Genomic DNA, 18,999 nt, shown 5'->3' with positions numbered 1-18,999 from the left:
CAGGAGCAGTGGCCAGATGATTAACCCTCCTGCTTCAAGGCATTTTCAGCCACAGACATCACTGAGCTGACTTCCCTCTGCCAGGCAACCTTGCAACTCCTCCGGTAGAAAGGAGCTCTCCCTTCACCCGGTAGAAAGGAGCTCTCCTTTCACCCGGCAGGAGCTGCTTCCGAGGCCTCAGTGCCCACACCCACCAAATGGGCCAATTCGTTCTCTTTCCTCCACTCAGTGAAGTCAGTGCAAAGAAAGCTCCCATTGAGAAGATAATGAGAAGGAAGAAGTACAAGCCTGAAAAACACATCTCTGATGGGAGCATTTCAAAAGGCAGCCAGCTTCCAGAAGGCAAGAACTATTCTCCACCACATCAATTATCTACAGAGATGTGAGAAACTGGTTGACAATGAGAAATTAGACAATAAAAGCTCTGATTTAACTCATTAAGGTTTCCGTTATGGCTCCAGGTATATGTAGTCCCAGTGCGTGCTGAATTTTATTTATGCCTGCATTGCAACCACCTTTGGAGAGCACTGCTACAGGGCACAGAAAGGCAGAAGAAGAAATTGGAGGTAATTTTGTTCTGCAGCTCAAAAGATGTGTAGTTCACATCTTTTGGAAATAGTTTTCCACAGTCACAGTGTGCAAGCAAACCCCCACCTCCCTTTGAACTCAACCTCAACCAAAGTGACTGCACCCCTACAGCAGGATCATGGCCTGGGGCCTTCCCAGCACAGTAAATCTCTGCAGATCACTCAGTGTTAGTGTTGCAACGTGGATTTCTGTCATCAAGGACTGAAGTAGGCAAGACTGACATTTCAATTTGTCCAGGTGTTTTCCCTAAAAATCAAGCCATCCCTCCCCTCCCCCCCATCTACGTCTTCTCCTCCTCCAGCTTTTTAAATGAAAAACGGGTGCGCTTCTGTGGAGTTCCCAATTTGTCTCATTTTCACTGAGAGGAGAAAATGCAGTGGGGAAAAACCCTCAATCAAACATTTCCCCAGTTCCAGCTGTTGTAGGAGTGACAATGAACAAGCCTGTACAACCTCTCTCGCACAGGGAGGTAAGCCAAATGACCTTTACAGGCCACCTCTAGCAGCTTTGACATACATGTTGTATTTGTAGTTTAGACCAGCTGTGAGATGAAGCCTTTATTTACAGCCTATCATTTACATTTAAAAATCGATGGCCTCCATCTCAAGCAAAACCTGACTGCAGCCGGCAGAGAGATCCCGTAGAGCAACGGAGCAAACCTCGCTCAAAAGTCAAGGTCACCCAGGCTGCTTGGACACACCAGGAGGCAGAAAAGATGCTCAGGAGGTATGAGCTGAGTTTCCCTGGGAGGGTTTTATCTCTCCTGGCAAAACCTGGAGAGAAATCCTTATGCTGCTTCCCCCTCACTTGTAAGCGCTGGGGCTGCATGACCTGTTTTGTAATGGGACTGATGGAGAAACCAAGGGAAGAGCAGGAGAGAGCGATGCTTGTGCTAGCATGTCTCCAGACCCACTTTGCTCACCCTGCAGCATGCCCCCATCTTTGGGAGGATGTCCATGTGGGAAGGGCTTCTCCTCATGGGTCAGCAAATGTTTTGGCTTCCAGCCTCCCAAGGGTTTAAACTCAGCCAGTTAGTCCATGTTTGCCACAAGCTCGTCATAAAGTAGTCTGTCTCAGCCTCTGCTTTTCATACCGTGGCTTCACACCCCCCCTATTGCGTTAATGACACACTGTGCCTTCTGCATTAGAAGCCATTAGGGCAGTGGTGTTGGGGAGATAACTGCTGCCAAATCAAGGCCCCTGCTCACAATAACTGGTGCAAAGAGAACACCATTTTACTTCGTTTTTAATGACCCAAATGCAAGCCTAAAGCTACCCGTGTTCAAATGTGTTAGCAGAGCTCTCCAGTTCCCCTCTAATTAGTACATGTGCCTAAATTCAAAAAGAAATAAATGAATTAAACTCGTGCATTAAATCAAAGGATGCTGTACCCCAGCAAGGACCAGAGGGCAGGCATTGTGCCCCGCTCCTCGTGGTTGCTGCTGAAGATGGCCACCACGCTGAGCTCTGGGCCCAAAGCTGGCATGTGGCCTTGCAACTCCCACCTGCCTCTTTGCAGGATTTTCCGTCACATAACTAGGGTGCTAGAAGCAAATCCCTGCTTGCAAAGAGCCGTCGCACTGACTCGATATGTACCTTTTCAACGTACTGGCTTTCACAGAGAAATTGAGACGCTGAGGTGTTGTTGACTCACCTTCTGCCACAGTCACTGTCAGCAGGGGCTTTCAAAACACTTGGCCTGAAACCTATCCCCTGCTTAAGTTTCCAGAGTTAATGAAGGAAAGTTTGGTTCAAAATGCAACTTGAATTTTCTGTGAAGCAATAAATAAATAAAAAACCTCACAACCCCAAACTTCAAATAATTCCTTCAGACTTCCAAACTAATATATTCAGTTGCAACTTTCCCGAAAGGTAAAGCTTTTTTCCCTAATTAAATAGTGTTCACACAGATCAGTAAATTTTGCCTCACGTCCAGAATTTTAAACCTCTGATCTAGCTGGGAGGGAAGGGATTAACACAATATTAAATATGGAGCTCTTTGTGTAACCTTTTTTCTTTCCCTCTCTCACGTGCATGTACCCATCCACACAGAGTGACTACCTTGGCTCCAAAATGCTGACCGATAGCAGGAAAATTCAGATAAATTTAATTCTCCCTTTCCCATGCACAATGATTTCTCTTGGCAAGACCAGAAGAATTCTCTTTTCCTCACTGCTTTTACCTTTGCTGCCTAGTGCCAAGCCAGGGCTCTTACTGCAACCACACTGGAGCTGAAACTTGTGTAGTATCAGCTCAATGCATTTAAGACATGGATGTCAAACTCATTCTGTAGCAAAAGACAAACAGCTTTTTCCTGTTACAAACTTGAGCAACCCAGCCTTGCTCTAAGCTTTGATGGGACTAGGGACCTCCGAACAGGACCCTGAGCACATTGCGGCTCTGGAAGTACTCACCGGCAGCTGAGAGGAAGTACTCATACGACCTGTTGTGATTTTGGCCCCTCTTCCATTCCTCTTTTCCAATTTTCATCATGCATTCACCTCGCTTTTACCTTGCCCCACCTCATTCCTATACACGCACTTCTCTGGTTGGTCTGTCACCTCCTCTGATTGCTGAGGCACAGGCATATGCAACCCATAGCTATATGGGCACCTTGAGATATATGCATCCCTTTTGGAGATGGCTACAGCTGCTGTGTAAGTCCATCTACCCACACCATGAGGAAAGGGCAGCGGTGCAAATTGGCTTTGTAGCTGAGCTGTGCAATAGCTGAAGGCGACAAATGGTCTGTGCCCATGAAGCCGAGCTGTGGCTGAGCAGTGCCACGCTCCCTTTGATGTATAGGATTAAGTGCCTGGTTTTTAAGCCCTGAGAGTCTGACTGCATTTTCCAGAAGATCTCTGTTTTATACCATGCACGTGGCTAAGTGTCCAAGTAGGCTTCTGCTCTGCTCTCCACTTCTCCACCTGCAACTGGAGACCCCAGGACAATATCAGTGTGCCCACAGCCCGGCCACGGGGGTGGAAACTGCCCCTTGCCCCCCACCTGCATGTCCCAGCCGCCTTGCCCCCATGGTGAGCCAGCCCCGTGCTTGTGCCCACAGAGGTGACAGACATCTCCTCTCACAGGTTTCCTCCCAGGGCTGCCAAGCCTCTCACCCTGCATCACAGCCAGCAGCTAACAGCTTCCCAGCAGCTACACTAAAAACGCACTGCTTCAGCAGTGTAATGAGCTCCCCAGGTTGAGTCTTTTACTGACTCCCCATAAATCACTGAAAGGACAAACTGCTGTTTTGGTTCATTAGCAAGTGCTTTGTAGAAATCTATTTGTATATTTGCAAGAGACCAACATGCTCATTCATACTAGGTCTAGGAAGACTTGAACTGAGAAGCAACCTAAGCCTCCTATCTTCCCTTCCAGCTCTGCAGGATTGAGAGCAATTCTACCCCCAAAGCACGGCAGATTCTCCTCTGGCACATCAAGAACCAGACAGGGCACTCTAGATGCTAGTCAGCATTTTTCTTAAAACCCCAACTCTTGGAGCTCTGGGATTCAACAAGAAATTTAATTTTCACCTAAAACACAATGAGTGAAGAAACCCCTGAGGCTTTAGTTCTCGGCACGGCAGAGAAAAAACATCACCAGAAAGGTTCAGGCAAATAAAATGAACCTCAATGGCATTGGCATCACTTTCAGGTCAGACGCTTTAAGCAGCCGAAGCATCAGGGAAGCTGTTTGTGACAACACTGCAGATGCAGCTCAGGCATTCTGCACATGGACCTAGAAGAAAGTTGGGGCAAAGACCAGGCAAAAGAGGAATACCAGGAGACAAGGATGCAGGAAAAGGAACTCTAGCCCTTTGCTTGTGGTTTTCAAAGTTGCTGCCTTCAGGAGGTAGAAGTCCTCTGGCACTTTATATTTACAAATTAAAACAGGCACCACCTTCTTTGGCACCCAAGGCTGAACTTAAGCCTTCCTTAACGATTTGAAGTTGCTGAGGAAGAGGAATTTTGGAAAACTTCAGGCTGGTTCTGCAGTTCTACTCTGCCAGATTGTATGAATCCGTCCAAGCTTTCCCTCATCGTGGTTTTACACCCAGAAACAGCTATGGGATAAAAGCTACTGCTGCAGTCCACAAAGCTTGCTGGCTTAGCTGGCACAGAGTGCAGCAGTGAATGTTTGAACACAAGGCAGGCACTTTACAGGGAAATCAGACTGCCCTTCTGGCTTGGAGAGGGAAGGCTAAAGGATCAGAAATCAGGGGCTATATATGTGCTGTGGCAAAGGAACAGGGAGGGGAAGTAGCTGCTTTAGTGGCTAGAGCAAACTTGTGGGAAAATAACCTAAGATAACTTTGCGAGATTGTGGAGCAAAGGGGCATGGTGCTCCCTGGAGGTACCAGGAGGCCCTCAGCTGGCAGGCTCAGGGGCAGGAGCTTTGTATCCTGTGCACTGGGAGAGAAGGGCACAAAGACTATTTCTCTTTCTCAGGGCAAGTGTTTACAACCCTCTCCAATTTCCCCTACGTTTTCAGGATAGTTGCTCCTTGCATAGGTGGCTGCAATGGTCTGCACATGGAAGAGCAGAGCAATCTCCCTTTCAGTGCCAGAGCTTTGGGTTCCCATCACCTGCTCTGGGAGAGGGAGGACACCATACGCATATAAGGAGCCAGTGGTCCAAGGGAATTTTCCTAGCTCTTCTCTTCAGATGTGTTTCCCAGGTGAAGTTTAATAAGCACAGCCCCTAGCCCACCACTGCCTTCAGATCTGTTCATTAGCACCTTTGTCAGGGCTTTCTAAGACTGCTGGTTCTCAGGGGGCTGAAGTGCGGTGGTTTAATTGTATATAATTAAATACTGCTCCCTTATCTAGATTTCAAAGTTTACTGTTGGGGCTTCAGTACCAATGCTCTCTTCCCCTCTAATTAGCTTCCTTAATCTGTGCAGCCTTGCTTCTTCCCCCGTGGGAATGGGGCTCTCCTGCAGGGAAGCTTGGATTGCATCTAATTATTAGCACAGGAGACAGACAGTAGGTGAGCATTGGCCCTGTCCCAGATATCCCTTGTGAGCAAAGAGCCCAGATTGGGTGGCCACAGGGAGCTCTGAAGGTTGGATGTATATGCATGCATTTGGTCTTTCTGCTCCATTTGTAGGTTGCTTTGCTTGTTACCCCATCACACATTTGCAGAAGTTGATGTAGAACAGAGGCCACCTGTCTGAAGTGCAACTCCTATGATGAACACTTTAGCCTGGCTAGCACAAAACAACAGGAGAGAAAGAATTCTAAAGACCTCATTTGACCCAATCCTGTCCTAAAAGAGACAATACCCCTGATATCTTCAGGAAATTTTTGAACAGTGTCTCTAAGTTGTCCTCTGCTGTTGACAGAGATCACCCTAAACTGGTCCTGAGTGGACCCATCTATACTAGGAGGAAATTTGCCCTCCTGTCTAATCTGGATTGCCTCTGTTGCTTCCCCAAGACTCTGCAGACACAGAGAACATCTTATTGCTCTTTACAAAGCTTAGACCTTCCCTACGCCTGTGTCTTTCTACATTAAACAGCCCCAGTTTTTGCAGTCTTTCGCCTTGGGCCACATTTCTCAAATGACCAGTCATTTTCTGTGCTTTCCATTGGACTCTCCCCAACTTCTTCTGGAGTCGAGTGCTCAGAGCTGGACACAGCTGGGCAGAGAGAGCCTAAGGATGGCTGCATTCCTTGTGAATACCTTCAGGATGACATCTGTCTCATTCATTGCAAGAGTGTGATACAAGTTCAGATTTGGATGCCGGGTTACAATGGCACCCCCTGACTCAGTCATTCCCCTCCCTCTGGAATTTGTGCTTATGACTATTCTTGCACAAGCACTTTACAGTGTCTTGCTTCTGCTTAGGCTTTTTCCCAGCCCATCCCTGTAAATCCCCATCCTACCTTCAATAATGAATGCTTCCAGTCTCTCTACTCTTTCTATCTGCAAGTTTAAACACCAAACGTCTCTTTTCTGTGCCCAACAAGCTCCAGTTCAGGACAAGCACCTGCTGAACACCATTTCACCCCCATCCAGTGCCACATTTCTCTTTCCAGACAGGTTTGAATCCATCAGCCCAGTGGCTCATTTAGCCAACGCTTCCTCATGACAGTACTGAAGAAGGCAACATGAAAAGCCCTTCTGAAGCTAGGTGATATGACAACCACTGCTTCTCCCTTACCCAAAAGGCTGGCATGAAAGGAAATTAGGTTGGCTTGATAAGATTTGTTCTTGACAAATATATGCTGGCTGCTATTCATCGCCTTGTTATCTCTGAGGTACTTACAAATAATGTGTTGATTTATTCTAGGCTCTTTTAGGTACAGAAGGAGATCTGATCTGGCTGAGCTGCTTTTGACAACAGCTCCTAAGCTTGCCTGCAGACCTCACCTATTGCCCAGGAACCCTTCCAGAGGGGCTGCTAGCAGCTCAAAGAGGCCCTGAGGCATTCCCCTAATAGCATGAGGCTTGATTTCAGTATGCTCACTGGGTCTGAGGACAGGTAGGTTATATTATCTCTGCCCTACACCTGCACGCCTCCTGAACACAGATGTCCACAGAGGGACCTGCTTCTTGGTGGAATCTATTGTTCAGCTCCCTTCCCTTCTCCCTCTGTGCTGCTAAGGCATGGACAGGACATCTCCTTCCCCTCTAATTCTCATCCAGTTCATGCTCAGCCTAACTCTGACCCAACACACCCACACTGCTGTTAAAATCCTCCCTTATAAACTGACTTGTTTTCAGGTTTTTGTATGATTCTTCTGGAGCACTGCATTCAGCTGTGGGGCTGTCAGCACAGGAAGGACGTGGACCTGTTGGAGCAGGAGGCCATGGAGATGCAGGGAGGGCTGGAGCCCCTCTGCTGTGAGGACAGGCTGAGAGAGTTGGGGGGGTTCAGCCTGGAGAAGAGAAGGATCCGGGGAGACCTTTGAGCCCCTTCCAGTCCCTCAAGGGGCTCCAGGAAAGCTGGGGGGGACTCTTGATCAGGGAGGGGAGCCATAGGATGAGGGGGAAGAGTTTGACACTGAAAGAGGTGAGATTTAGATGAGGTATTAGGAAGAAATTCGTTACTGTGAGGGTGGTGAGACCCTGGCCCAGGTTGCCCAGGGAAGCTGTGGCTGCCCCATCCCCGGAAACATTCAAGTCCAGGTTGGATGAGGCTCTGAGCAACCTCATCTAGTTGAAGAAGTCCCTGCTTACGGCCGGGGCGGTTGGACTACATGGCCTTCCAACCCAAACTATTCTATAGTGCTAAGGAGGAGTATATATTTCAATAATCAAACCTAAAGTGTGAATGCAGATCTACTGAACTGAGCAAATACAAAGCCCTGTGCGGATTCTAGAGCCAGGTAAAACCTGCTCCCCTCCTACTCGAGCCAAAGCAACAGGTTTCTTTGCGGATCCAGCCTCCCATTCTCAATGAAATTAGCGTGTCTCTCCCCTGCTCATCACAGCTCTATTTGTTCCAGTCTCCCTGCAGAACAGACTTTTTTTCTGCCTCATACGTTGTGACAGGGCTGTGTATCCATGTGAGAGCCGCGCAGTGCTAAGGCAGCAGAGCCGGGGCTGCGGGATGGCATTGCTGAGAGGGCAGGGAGCGCTGCGGCCGAGGACACACAGCCCCTCCAGCACCACGTCCGCAGTCTCCAGACGGGCACGTCTCTTGCCTGTATCTAAAGGCATGCCAGGATAAGTCATCTGTCACCGCCCTGCTCTCCGGCTGCCCGGGTGAGGTCTTGGCTGTGAGGAGGGCAGAGCCGGGAAGGCGAGCACTGGGGACAAAGGGCAGGGGAAGAGCCATCAGCCCTGCAGAGCCCCGGCAGTTTGAGGGGCTGATGAATGCTCTTATGGACCGATAGATTTCTACTCCAAACTCTTTGCAAAATCCCAGTGTATAACTATTTTGTTCTCCTGGAAGCAAGCATCAGAGTTTGGAAAAGAACTCTGAGCAAAACAGTCCTTTTTATGTGGTTGATGGGGTTTTTTTCTTTTTTTCTGGACACAGCAAGAAAATTCATGTCCTTCTTACGTACCAGCCAGCGAGACAACAGCTTTGTCACTTGGGGATGGTGCATTTGGCCTCTGGGACAAAGCTCTCCTCAGGGTGTACTGTGCCTGTGGTTAATTTAGAGCCACATCGCATGACCCCAGGATAGTGCAGTGTGTGACTGCCACGCACCAGGAGCAAATAACACAGGAGCCAACAACCAGGAGAACCACTCAAGCACTCCAAAGAGCATGGAAGCTTCCTGACAACAACGCCATAAAATTTAAACCACCTCTAGAAAGAATCCAAAGGTAGTATCTCTGCACTGGACTCCACTCAGCCCACCTCCATCTCTGTCCTCAGCCATCTCAGAGCACCTGTACTCAGAGGACCTTCCCCTGGAAAGGACTTTGCTCTGATGGGGCAGGTGTATGCCATCAGCTCCATCTCTTTTCTTCCAGCACCCAGTTCATGGGGATCCAATCTGTGCCGTGTTCTTCATTATTGCTTTGTTTCTCATTGCCAGATGCATTTTATTGTTACTTGATTGTGTAGGAAGGAGTCCAGATGCTATGGAAATGGAACCTTATAGGGACTGGACGGAGAAGGCACATGCTGGTCACCCTCTTACTTGCACAGCAGTGGGAATACTTTCTCTCTTACACTAAGATATTTTTAAAACAGAGAATGCTGTTATTATTTGTTGTCACCCAGGATCCAGCATTGCCATTCTTGGAAATCAGCACAACGCCTCCAATGTTAGTGTCAGAAATGTTATTAGTAGATTTTTTGATATCTCCCAAGATGTCCTCAGGCTAAATGGCATTTATGACTTGGAGTGGGCTGACCTTAACTCCATCCATGCCTGAGACTGCAAAGCAGAGAACATACCCATTAGTACCAGTGCAGCTAGGCCATGCACTTGGCCATCACAAACACTGTGGCTGTGAAACACTCTGTGGGTCCAGAGGAGGCCATGAAGATGCTACAAGGGCTGGAGCACCCCTGCTATGAAGACAGGCTGAGAGTTGGGGTTGTTCAGCCTGGAGAAGAGAAGGCTCCAGGCAGACCTTATAGCAGACTTTCAGTATCTGAAGGGGGATTACAAGAAAGCTGCAGAGGGACTTTCTACACGGGCATGGAGTGATAGGATGAGGGATAATGGCTTCAAACTGAAAGAGGGGAGATTTAGATTAGGTATCAGGTATAAATTTTTCACTCTGAGGGTGGTGAGAGCCTGGCCCAGGTTGCCCAGAGAAGCTGTGGCTGCCCCATCCCTGGAGGGGTTCAAGGCCAGGCTGGATGGGGCTTTGATCAACCTGGTCTGGTGGGAGGTGTCCCTGCCCAGGGCAGGGGATGGGACTGGATAGTCTTTAAGGTCCCTTCCAACATAAACCATTCTATGATTCTAGGAAAGACTAACTTTTAATCAAAGCTCCTCATATGAGAGTACTGTAGAAATACAAGTGGTTCAGCAAGACCAGATTGTGAAGGTTAAGCTCACACAGTTACCCTGTGGTGCTGGATAACAAGGGGCAGAATAGGTGTCTTTCCCCTTGCACGGCAGTGACGTGTATCCATGCTAGTGAATGTGCAGTTTTGTCCCTGGTGTGAGCAAAGCCAGTAGGGATGCATGCAGGGCAGCCCCAGAGATGGCAGACTGTGCATCACCCCTGGTAGACCTGCCTGCCAAGGGCATGGCGACACAGCATCCCCCTGCAGCACTACCGGCCGAGGGTGCTCCATCCGCCCGCAGCCTCCAGGCTCAGCCCCCTTCCCCGCCTCCCTGGGGATGGTCTGTTTCTGACTCAGCCAGTTGTCTGCCAGGTCCAGCTTCTCCTCTGCATTTGGCTTTGGATGACAGCAGATGTTTCTCTGCCCATCCGCACAGATGCTTGGATGCTGGCTGTGGTCAGCTGTCTGCTTTTTGTTCCGTCGTGCTCGTTTTAAGCCCACAAATGCAGCCCTGGTGCTGGCAGGAAACTCCTGAGTGCCATCCACCGGGGTCAAACCTGGGGGTAAACTCTCAGAGGAAAGAAGCCTGTTCCCAAGGTGATGCCCGACGTGAACTCAGCACTTGCATCAGGGTCCTGGGTACCAAATTTACCTCATTTACCTCTCCCTGCTCAAAGATTTGCCACAGTACAGGATCCCATGGGCTCAGGAGGGAGAGGGACGGATCCCTGCTCTGCTGACAAAACCTGCGTATCACAGCTGGTGCTAATGCTGCTGCCAGCGGTGCTCAAGCACACGGCAGGGAAAGAAGGGAGCCTGCAAGGGGGGACAGGCCTTCTCCTATCCCCCATTTTTGTCTCCTCAGCAAGGAGCTACAGAGCAGCCTTTCACTCCAAGACAACTCTCCCAGGCCAACAAGCTTCGCTAGGGTTGCTGCTTTAATTTCCTAAAACAAGCCTAGACCTTGTGTTTTATAAATTACTACGATGCATCTAATAGGTAGCCTTTTCATAAAGGAGCACAGCGGATGTGTATGCAGGCCCTGATGAAGCTAATAACTGCCTCTCAATGGCTTTCAGAGAGTTATTACATATTTAAGATCCAAGCTCCCTTAATCAACCACAGAGATGCAGCTGGCAGCAGTAAATTGCCAACAACAGCTCATTACAAATAAGGAAACATTGTTTTTTCAAGGACAAAAACTGTGTCAGTTCTTCAGCGAGACCTAACCACTCTTGTCCTCACCCTTCTCCCCCCCGTGCACCCCAGTGATGTGCTGGCACGACTTGCTTCATCCAATAACACAACCTCACTGCCTAATCCCCTCCACAGGGGACATCATCAAATCAAGTTCCTAGATTTCGTGACTTATTTGGGCAAACGGTGCAGACTGCATCCCGTGCTCATCCTTCCCAAGCAAGCTACAGCAGGACTTGTCCCACACCACCACAATGACATGCCACAGGAGCACGCTCACTGGCCTCACCTTGGAGAGGAGAGGACCAAATGAACGCACAAGACACTTAGAGACACTCACAGTTGTGAGCATGCACTTTGCAGGCTTGGGACCTGAAATGGCACTTGGGAATGACTTTTTCAGCACACGCCATGTCTGTGTCTGTGCACAGGACAACAGCAAGCACCTGCAGGCACCTGGCCGCAGGAGAAAGGCAAGGTCTGCGAAGACCATGTGGCTGTATTTCCTTCCTGTCTCCTAACAGCAATGCAGGGGTTGTCCAGTGCCACCGAGATAGGAGCACAGCAGCTTAAGAAGGATGCACGTGGCTGGGAGATACTTAGGCTAACATTTTAGGAGTGTTCAGGAAAGCCAAAACTTTGTGTGGACAAAGAGCAGAAAAGACAAGACAGCTCACCCTATTATAGCTGTATCTTCTCCCCTGAAGAGGGGACAACCAGCTTTTGGCCTTCAGGACCCAAAGCAACGATACATTTCAGCCCCAGGGAACTTTTCCACAAAACTCCTCTGGAAAGGGAAACAAGCTCCCGTGCCATGCCCCAGCCTGGTGGGACGCATGTGCTCAGCTATCTGCTGTGAGCCATGGCCAGGGCCACCTCCCATAAGGTAGACACAGGGCACTGGGTACTCCTTCCAAGGACCCAAGACCTAGATCCTGGTGGCTGTACCTGGCCTGCAAGTCCCACTGGGCCAGGTGAGACTGCAGGTGGAGAGGGGAAAACAGGCTCTAAAACCCAAGCTGGGTGCTGAAAGCAGGCCAAATAATAGTTTAATCTTTGTTTGATCTGTTTTGATACCTCACGCTGTGCCTCCAGACATTAACCCTGCACAAGCCAGGGCTTGCGAGGGAGGGGATGCACTGACCCAGGCAAACAAAGCAGGATGGACAAAGAGAGATATTGTGTGTTCAACGATGAACCATGAAAAGGGGAATGTTTGTTTGCTTCACCTTCAGCCTGGTTTACAGCGGTGTCTCTGCCACGCCAGAAGATTCTCTGCTCTTCAACTGCATGCTACTGCAAGGCTGACCATGCTGGAGGCTTCATTTTTTTATTCTGAAGCTGCAGGCTATGGATGCAAAACTGAGCTAGAGAGGTCCCAGGCCGACTCAGGATTTTATTTTTGCTGTTTCTTTAGAAATATCTCACCCAACTTCTTTTGGAAGAGAAAAGGAGAACTTACAACTTGGTTCCCCCCTGCCACAATCTATTGACATTGACATTTTTAAAGGGCTCTTGGGCGGGAGGCTATGTGGTCTATGGGGACACTTAACCTAAAAAATTAGAGGATTTAGCTGATGTTTGTGTCACTGTAGCATTTGGCTCCTAGATTTATGCTTCCAGAGAAATGCCAAAGCTGGCATGGACAAGTCAAATTCAACGGGCCAAGAGTGTCACTTCCTAAACCAGCAGCAGACACATTTTATAAAAACAACTAAACTTTATCTTATGAACATCAAGATCTATTGACATAAGATTCTCCATGCAGTCACAGGTGTAACTGTGTAGGTGAAACACCAGTTTAATAGTTATATATATAATAGTGTGTACCATCTTCCTCATGAATGCAGTAAAAACTTTTCTTTTGAGTGCATATATCTGGAATGCAGACTGTCATAGATCTGTAGTTACAATGTTATCTCTAGAAAAACTACTATTTTTTGAACATGAAGGAACAAACAGTTTTCATACACCTCTGCAATCACATCTGGAAGAGGTGCCCCCCTGATATTTCAAGACAGCAAGAAGAAGAGATCCTATCAGCTGGGGGAAGGATTGCTTCCTCCTCTAAGACAAGAGGCTTGACTTCTTTTGAGTTATTTGGCATTTAGTCAGGAGATAAAAATACGCTGGCTGGATGAACCAGTGACCTTTTCTGTGATCACAATAGCTGTGGTAGATGGGTGGGCAGGAAGAGCCTGCAATTACACATCTTCTCCATGTTCTTATCAAGAAAGCTTTAATCATTAATGGAGACGCAAGACAAGGCTGGGAGTCACCTTGTTGAGGATGGCCCCAGAGGGAAGGCTCTCACACTTCAAATCACAGCACACTGTCCTATAGTCTCAGAGCCCCAGGTACCCATGCAGCATCATTGAGACTGACGTTCCTGATACCCAGGTCAGACATCTTTAGCTTTCCCACACAGCTAACCCCTTTGCAAAACACCACTTTGCTGTTTCTTTCACTCTCCATCATGCACACATTGAACACACAAGCTATGCTTCAGGAGCAAGGAGCAGAAAAGCATCACTCCAAGAGGCTACCAGGCAGCACTGGGATAAAATGTTCCATAGGAGGACCAACATCATCTCCATTATACATCTTTTTTGGTAGCATTGGAATGAGTTCTTTGTTTAAATGCACAGGAGTGGCACAGCTTCAGCAGTTGTACAGCTATTTTGTGTGCTCTGGGAAAGGGGACATCAACAGATTGCAAAACGGGAAAGTCTCTCTGGACACTGCAAACAAACAACACGTTACGTAATTGGGCCTCTTGGGAACCGGAGGAAGGTCTTCTCCAGAAGATCAGGGCCCTCCCAGTGCTTTCTAATTTTATTGGGACTTACCAGCAAGCCAGCCCTCTAAAAATAGAGGCTTGTACAGAGTTTTCTTTCATCCTTGTGTCCCCCTGCACTACTCTATGTTGTTAGTGCCCCAGAAAAACACATTGTACTCGATTTTCTCAAGCTGATTGAGGCAGCCTAGAATGACAGAGGTGAAGAGACACTAAAAACCTTTAGAAAGGGCAGCAAACCCACCTCTTGGCCAGCAGACCATGGGAAAACCTGAAGTTTTAGAACTTTATTGAATCAAATGTGCTGGGGAACTGCACCATTCTACATAGCTGTGATTTAGCTGAAGCACAGCACTAACAAGCAATGACATAGCAAACAGGTTTTAGCTCTATAATCCACGTTGTGATAGCACATCTTCTCTATGCCCATTAGAGCAAACTCTTCCAAAGGAGGATGCCTCTAAACACCACCTGAGCTTCAGGACCACACCACCTTTGTGCTGCAAGGCTGTCCTAAACTTGTGCCCAGGCAAACATGGACCTCCAGGAAATCTTCTGCAAGTCAGACTGCACCGTCCAACACCTGAACATGGATTGTAGCAGCTAAGTTTTAGATGAATACCTACTGCCTTCCAAGCACATGAATACGTTGCAATTTGTACAATCAGTTTCATCCTTCTCCCAGAAAAATAAGGTATGTGCATGTCCTCTCCTACCTGAATGGAGCAAGCCCCTTGGTCAACACACGGCTCTGCAATTGCCACCTCCATCCACCCCATTCCCCAAGCCCTCACCTGCAACAGGCTGCCAACTCCTAAAGTGATACTTCCCATGTACCATCCCTACCTGCAATTCCAGGGAGAGATAGTTTAAAGGCAATAGAGACAGGACGGCAATGCCCTGGCATCTGCGCAGCAAATACACGCTTGGGTTTCTAAGAAAGCTGTTTTCCCCTGTTTCTTGTTTGCTGTGCACGTGCTGAGAGCCAGTAAGAAAAGAAAGGAAGAGGCTTGCTGCCATGGGGAGGGCAGACCAGCATGCCCTGGGAGGCCAGGCAACAGCTCTGGCAGAATGCTGTCAGCCCATTTCCAGCACACCCCTTGGTGACTGAGCTGTTGGCAAAAGTCCGCAGCAGAGGAACAGCCACCAGCAGAGCCACGGCACAGTGGGCCCCTGCGCAACACCGAGGAGAAGGCACCGACTTCCCACTGCAAGCCCCACATCACAGACTGAGGACCAACAAGCAGCACCAATACAGGTGACACTACCTGTCTTTGATGAAAGATCCTGGCCAGAGTGATGGATCCAGGACAGGGGGGAAGCCAAGCCCCTGTGAGCCTGTGGCCATGTGTTTGGCCTGCCATGTAAACATGTCACGTCCCAGGGGAACTGAGATCAAACGTCAAAGTCTTCCTGCCAGTAGCCCAGTTTTGCTAGTGCTGAGTGACCTGGTTAGAACGTAAAGAGCCTTTGGGGGATATCCTTATAGCCTAGTTCATTGCATCTCTGCAGACAACTCCCTCCTTCTCCCCAAATGAAAAAAACCACAATAAAACCTCCATTCCTCTCTACTACAGTTATCATTCAGGAGCCAGTAACAATGGCATATTGTGTGCTCGTGACCCTTGTGTGAGTAACATGCATGTTCTGGCCTCCAGATTGCTGGGGCTGTGAAGTTCTTGCTCAGTTTTTCCTGAGAAGTCAAAACACCAACTGGTCTAATACCCTGTCTGAGAACCACAAATCACGTTTTTCTTTCCCTGTTCTTCATGAAGTTTTATGATTTCCCCATTTGCTTCATTCTCCCTGTGCACACGAGCAGACACAAATAACAAACGGACCATAAGGCCCACTCTCGGCGCCCATCATGGGTCTGTCTCAGCTCCTAAGAGACCAGTTGTATGACACCCAACACCCAAGATGACATTTAGCTCTCTCTTGATACAGCAGTGCCTTTTATAAGTGATAACTCTGAGTTCTGCGCAGGTTCTGTGCTACAGAGTCTACTGTTGGCAGGGACTGATCTACAGACACAGACTTCACTGGAGGAAAAGCCTGAGACTGGAACAACCCAACTCCCAACCGTTGCTCCTCCCAGAGGCCCAAAGGGGCAAAGAAATGTCTTCATGACATACCCAAGGATAGATGTTTTCTACCATAATTTATAGGGCTAATTTATATCCTCCACATAATTTAATAAAAAGGATACAGCACTAATAATTTTTCCACCATCCACCTAGCAACATTCAGGAGTAGCCTCCAACAGCTTTCAGCCTCTTTTATATTTACAAGCAGCCAAATGTGCCTGCAGTTTCATCCTAACTATGAGGCTTCTCTGCATGACAATACTTCTCCAGGGCATGCATTGGACAATGACCCAGGCCTGCAGCCTTTAGAAGAGGAGGAGGTGCAGCGACCTTCATCAAAGCCCTGAAAAGAGCATCAGTGGAACAGGCTGTGGCCCAGCCCTGGATGACCTGACCCTCAACAGGCAAGGGGAAGTAGATACTGCAGTCCGTACCCTCAGTTTAGGCCCTTCACAAGACAGGTCCTTATGACTGAGCAGTAACTGCCAGCTCGGACTTGTTCTCTGCTCCACTGTAGAGCTGAGCCTCTTGAGATCTGCTCAGTGCATGGACAGGGTGTGGGTGGCTAGGCTCACAAACAAGTCCCACCTCCCCACTGCTGGAAGGGTGGAGTGCCCCTGAGCAGGCATCAATCTCTGTTTGCAAGGCAGGAACATGGTATTTCAGTCTCCCCAAAGCACATAAGGCCATTCATGCCTTACTGCAATGAGCTGGCACCCAAACACCTCCAGTGCAGCTCTGGGAGCCACGTGCATTTAATTTAAGGCAAACCAGAGACTGTAAGTAAGTAACAAATAAAACCTTCACTTACACTATCTCATCGTTCTGGAACTCCAGCTCCCCACAGGTGTCTTCGAAGTCCTCTCCTCCACCTTTGGCTGAGCCTTCAATGGTTTTGTAGGGCACAATAACATTTCCTCGTGCACCAGAGGTTCGCAACACTTTCACTTCCATGGTCCCCACACTTTCACTGACGTGCGTTACTGGCTCCTCAAAGGTAAAGATGCCAGCGTGGTCATCATCAAAGATGGTGACGGTGGCAGTAGATGGTGATCCCAGGCAGGCAAGTGTTGAGACACGACTGGTCTCAAGAATGCTCTCATCTGAGGCCTCAGTGCTCACACGGACATTGCTGAGATGGACCAGAAAGTTCTCATCCTCCTCAAATATGTCATCATCGATTATGCCAACACGGATTTCCTTCTGGGTCTCTCCAGGCTTGAAGGCCACTGTCCCTTCGGTGAACTCATAGTCAGAGCCAGCATTGGCCGTCCCATCCTCTGTCCGGAAGTCAACATACACTGTGTTGGTCAAGTCACCTCCTCGGCGAATGATGGTCAGGGCAACAGTGCCACAGTTCTCCAGACACTGGTAGGTACCCTGCTCAAAGTAGACCTTGCTGATGGGATCATTTTCTGCCACCTCACTGTTGACCTCATGCATGCTGACAGCTTTGCGGGCCTGGTCTGCAGCATGTCTCTTCAAGATGTTGCCAGCTCCCGTCATGAGCCGAGTGGCCTGAATGCGGTAAAAGGCCCTGCTCTTTTGTTGCTGGCTCAGGACCTGGTAGTTGGCCAACTCTATAAGCTGTTCAATTTCCTTGTCAGGGTGCTTTTGTTTCAGCTCCTTCAGGATCCGAGCCATTTCCCTCCTGGCTTCCTCATCATCCTGGTCTTTCTCATCCACCTCCAACACCAATGTCCCATCCAAAAAGTTCTCCACATGAGAATTAGCAACCTTTCCATCCATCTCTATATCAGCTTTGGAGGAGGGACGGTCACCCTCATGCTCAATGATCATGCCTCTCTGCTTGCCAGCTCGGTATTTCTTGTAGACGTACTTGTAAAATAAAAGCCTCCTGTCAGCTATCCAGGCAAACACCACACAGATGGGGAAGAAGAAGAAGGTGAGCAAACCTTCCCAAACCTCCACAATCCCAGGAGAAGATACAGATAAAATAATGTAAAGCCAAGTATAGGCAAAGATGCTCCAGGCTGCTGTAACAAAAAACACTCGCAAGTGCTTGATCTTCCTTATCTCTCCATCTGGAACAACGTAAACACAGATCGCAATGATGACAAACATGTTAAACGCAGCACTCCCCACAATTGTGCTTGGCCCCAAGTCCCCTGCCGTGAAGCCATGGCCACACACTTCAATAACAGACAGGAGGATCTCCGGGGCAGATGAGCCCAAGGCCATCAGTGTGAGGTTGGAAACGGTCTCATTCCAGATCCTCACCGTAGTTTTGCTGGTCTCTCCATTGGGCTTCTTGATGGTTATTTCCCGCTCTTGGGATGTAATGACTTCGATGGAGGACATGAAGCGGTCAGCTATGATAGATACTCCCAGGAACATGTACACCATTGCCACAAAATACACTGTTGCCCGAGCAATTTTGTCACCGAATGAGGGGTCTTGGGGTTCCCATATTGGTAAAATCACACCCTTTTTGCAGATGTATGAGCCAGCGCACTCCTCGGTGTCATTCACAGGCAGTTCGCTGGGGGTCTCTGCATGTATGCTCTCTGCATGGAAGAGGAACACCAGCACAACACTCAGGAGCTGGAAGCTCACTGGGAAGGTGGGTGGATGAGTTGCTTGCGACATGGCCGCTTCCACTGAACTGGTCCCAGGCATCCTTAAGCTGCAGAGACAAAAGGAAGGACGCATTAAGTGAGGCCGACAAGATAGTGGATCTTTCTCTACACCCTGTTTATTTCCCATCTTTCCCAAACATACAATCAAGTTACCCTGTTACTTGAAAAGACCATCTAATGAGCCCATTTGTGTTATGATTACTGCCATTTTCCAAGTACAACTCATCTAGTTCAGTTATCCGAACAAGAACAGATTCAGATGCTACCAGTGGGCAAGCACCTACCCCTTTAGCTGCTATGAT

The 18,999-nt window shown here is 48.6% G+C and overlaps 1 protein-coding gene across 19 annotated transcripts in view; it reads right to left on the bottom strand.

Annotated features, from left to right (window-relative positions):
- The window catches only part of SLC8A1 (solute carrier family 8 member A1), a 113,138-nt gene extending 94,401 nt beyond the window's left edge, over positions 1–18,737 (bottom strand). For 11 of the 19 annotated variants that reach the window (XM_074151059.1, XM_074151062.1, XM_074151061.1 and 8 more), the window contains exon 1: positions 16,909–18,707. In XM_074151059.1, the coding sequence (XP_074007160.1) occupies positions 16,909–18,707 (1,799 nt within the window). Of the gene's footprint in view, positions 1–16,908 lie in introns of all 19 variants that reach the window. The other 8 variants (XM_074151073.1, XM_074151075.1, XM_074151072.1 and 5 more) reach the window with 4 other exon arrangements.
- Between the last annotated feature and the right edge of the window lie 262 nt (positions 18,738–18,999).

The sequence above is a fragment of the Numenius arquata genome, chromosome 7 (assembly GCF_964106895.1).
Source record: "Numenius arquata chromosome 7, bNumArq3.hap1.1, whole genome shotgun sequence".
Taxonomy (NCBI): Eukaryota; Metazoa; Chordata; class Aves; order Charadriiformes; family Scolopacidae; genus Numenius; species Numenius arquata.
The sequence above is the reverse complement of the archived record's forward strand: the minus strand, read 5'-3'. Positions and strand labels throughout refer to the sequence as shown.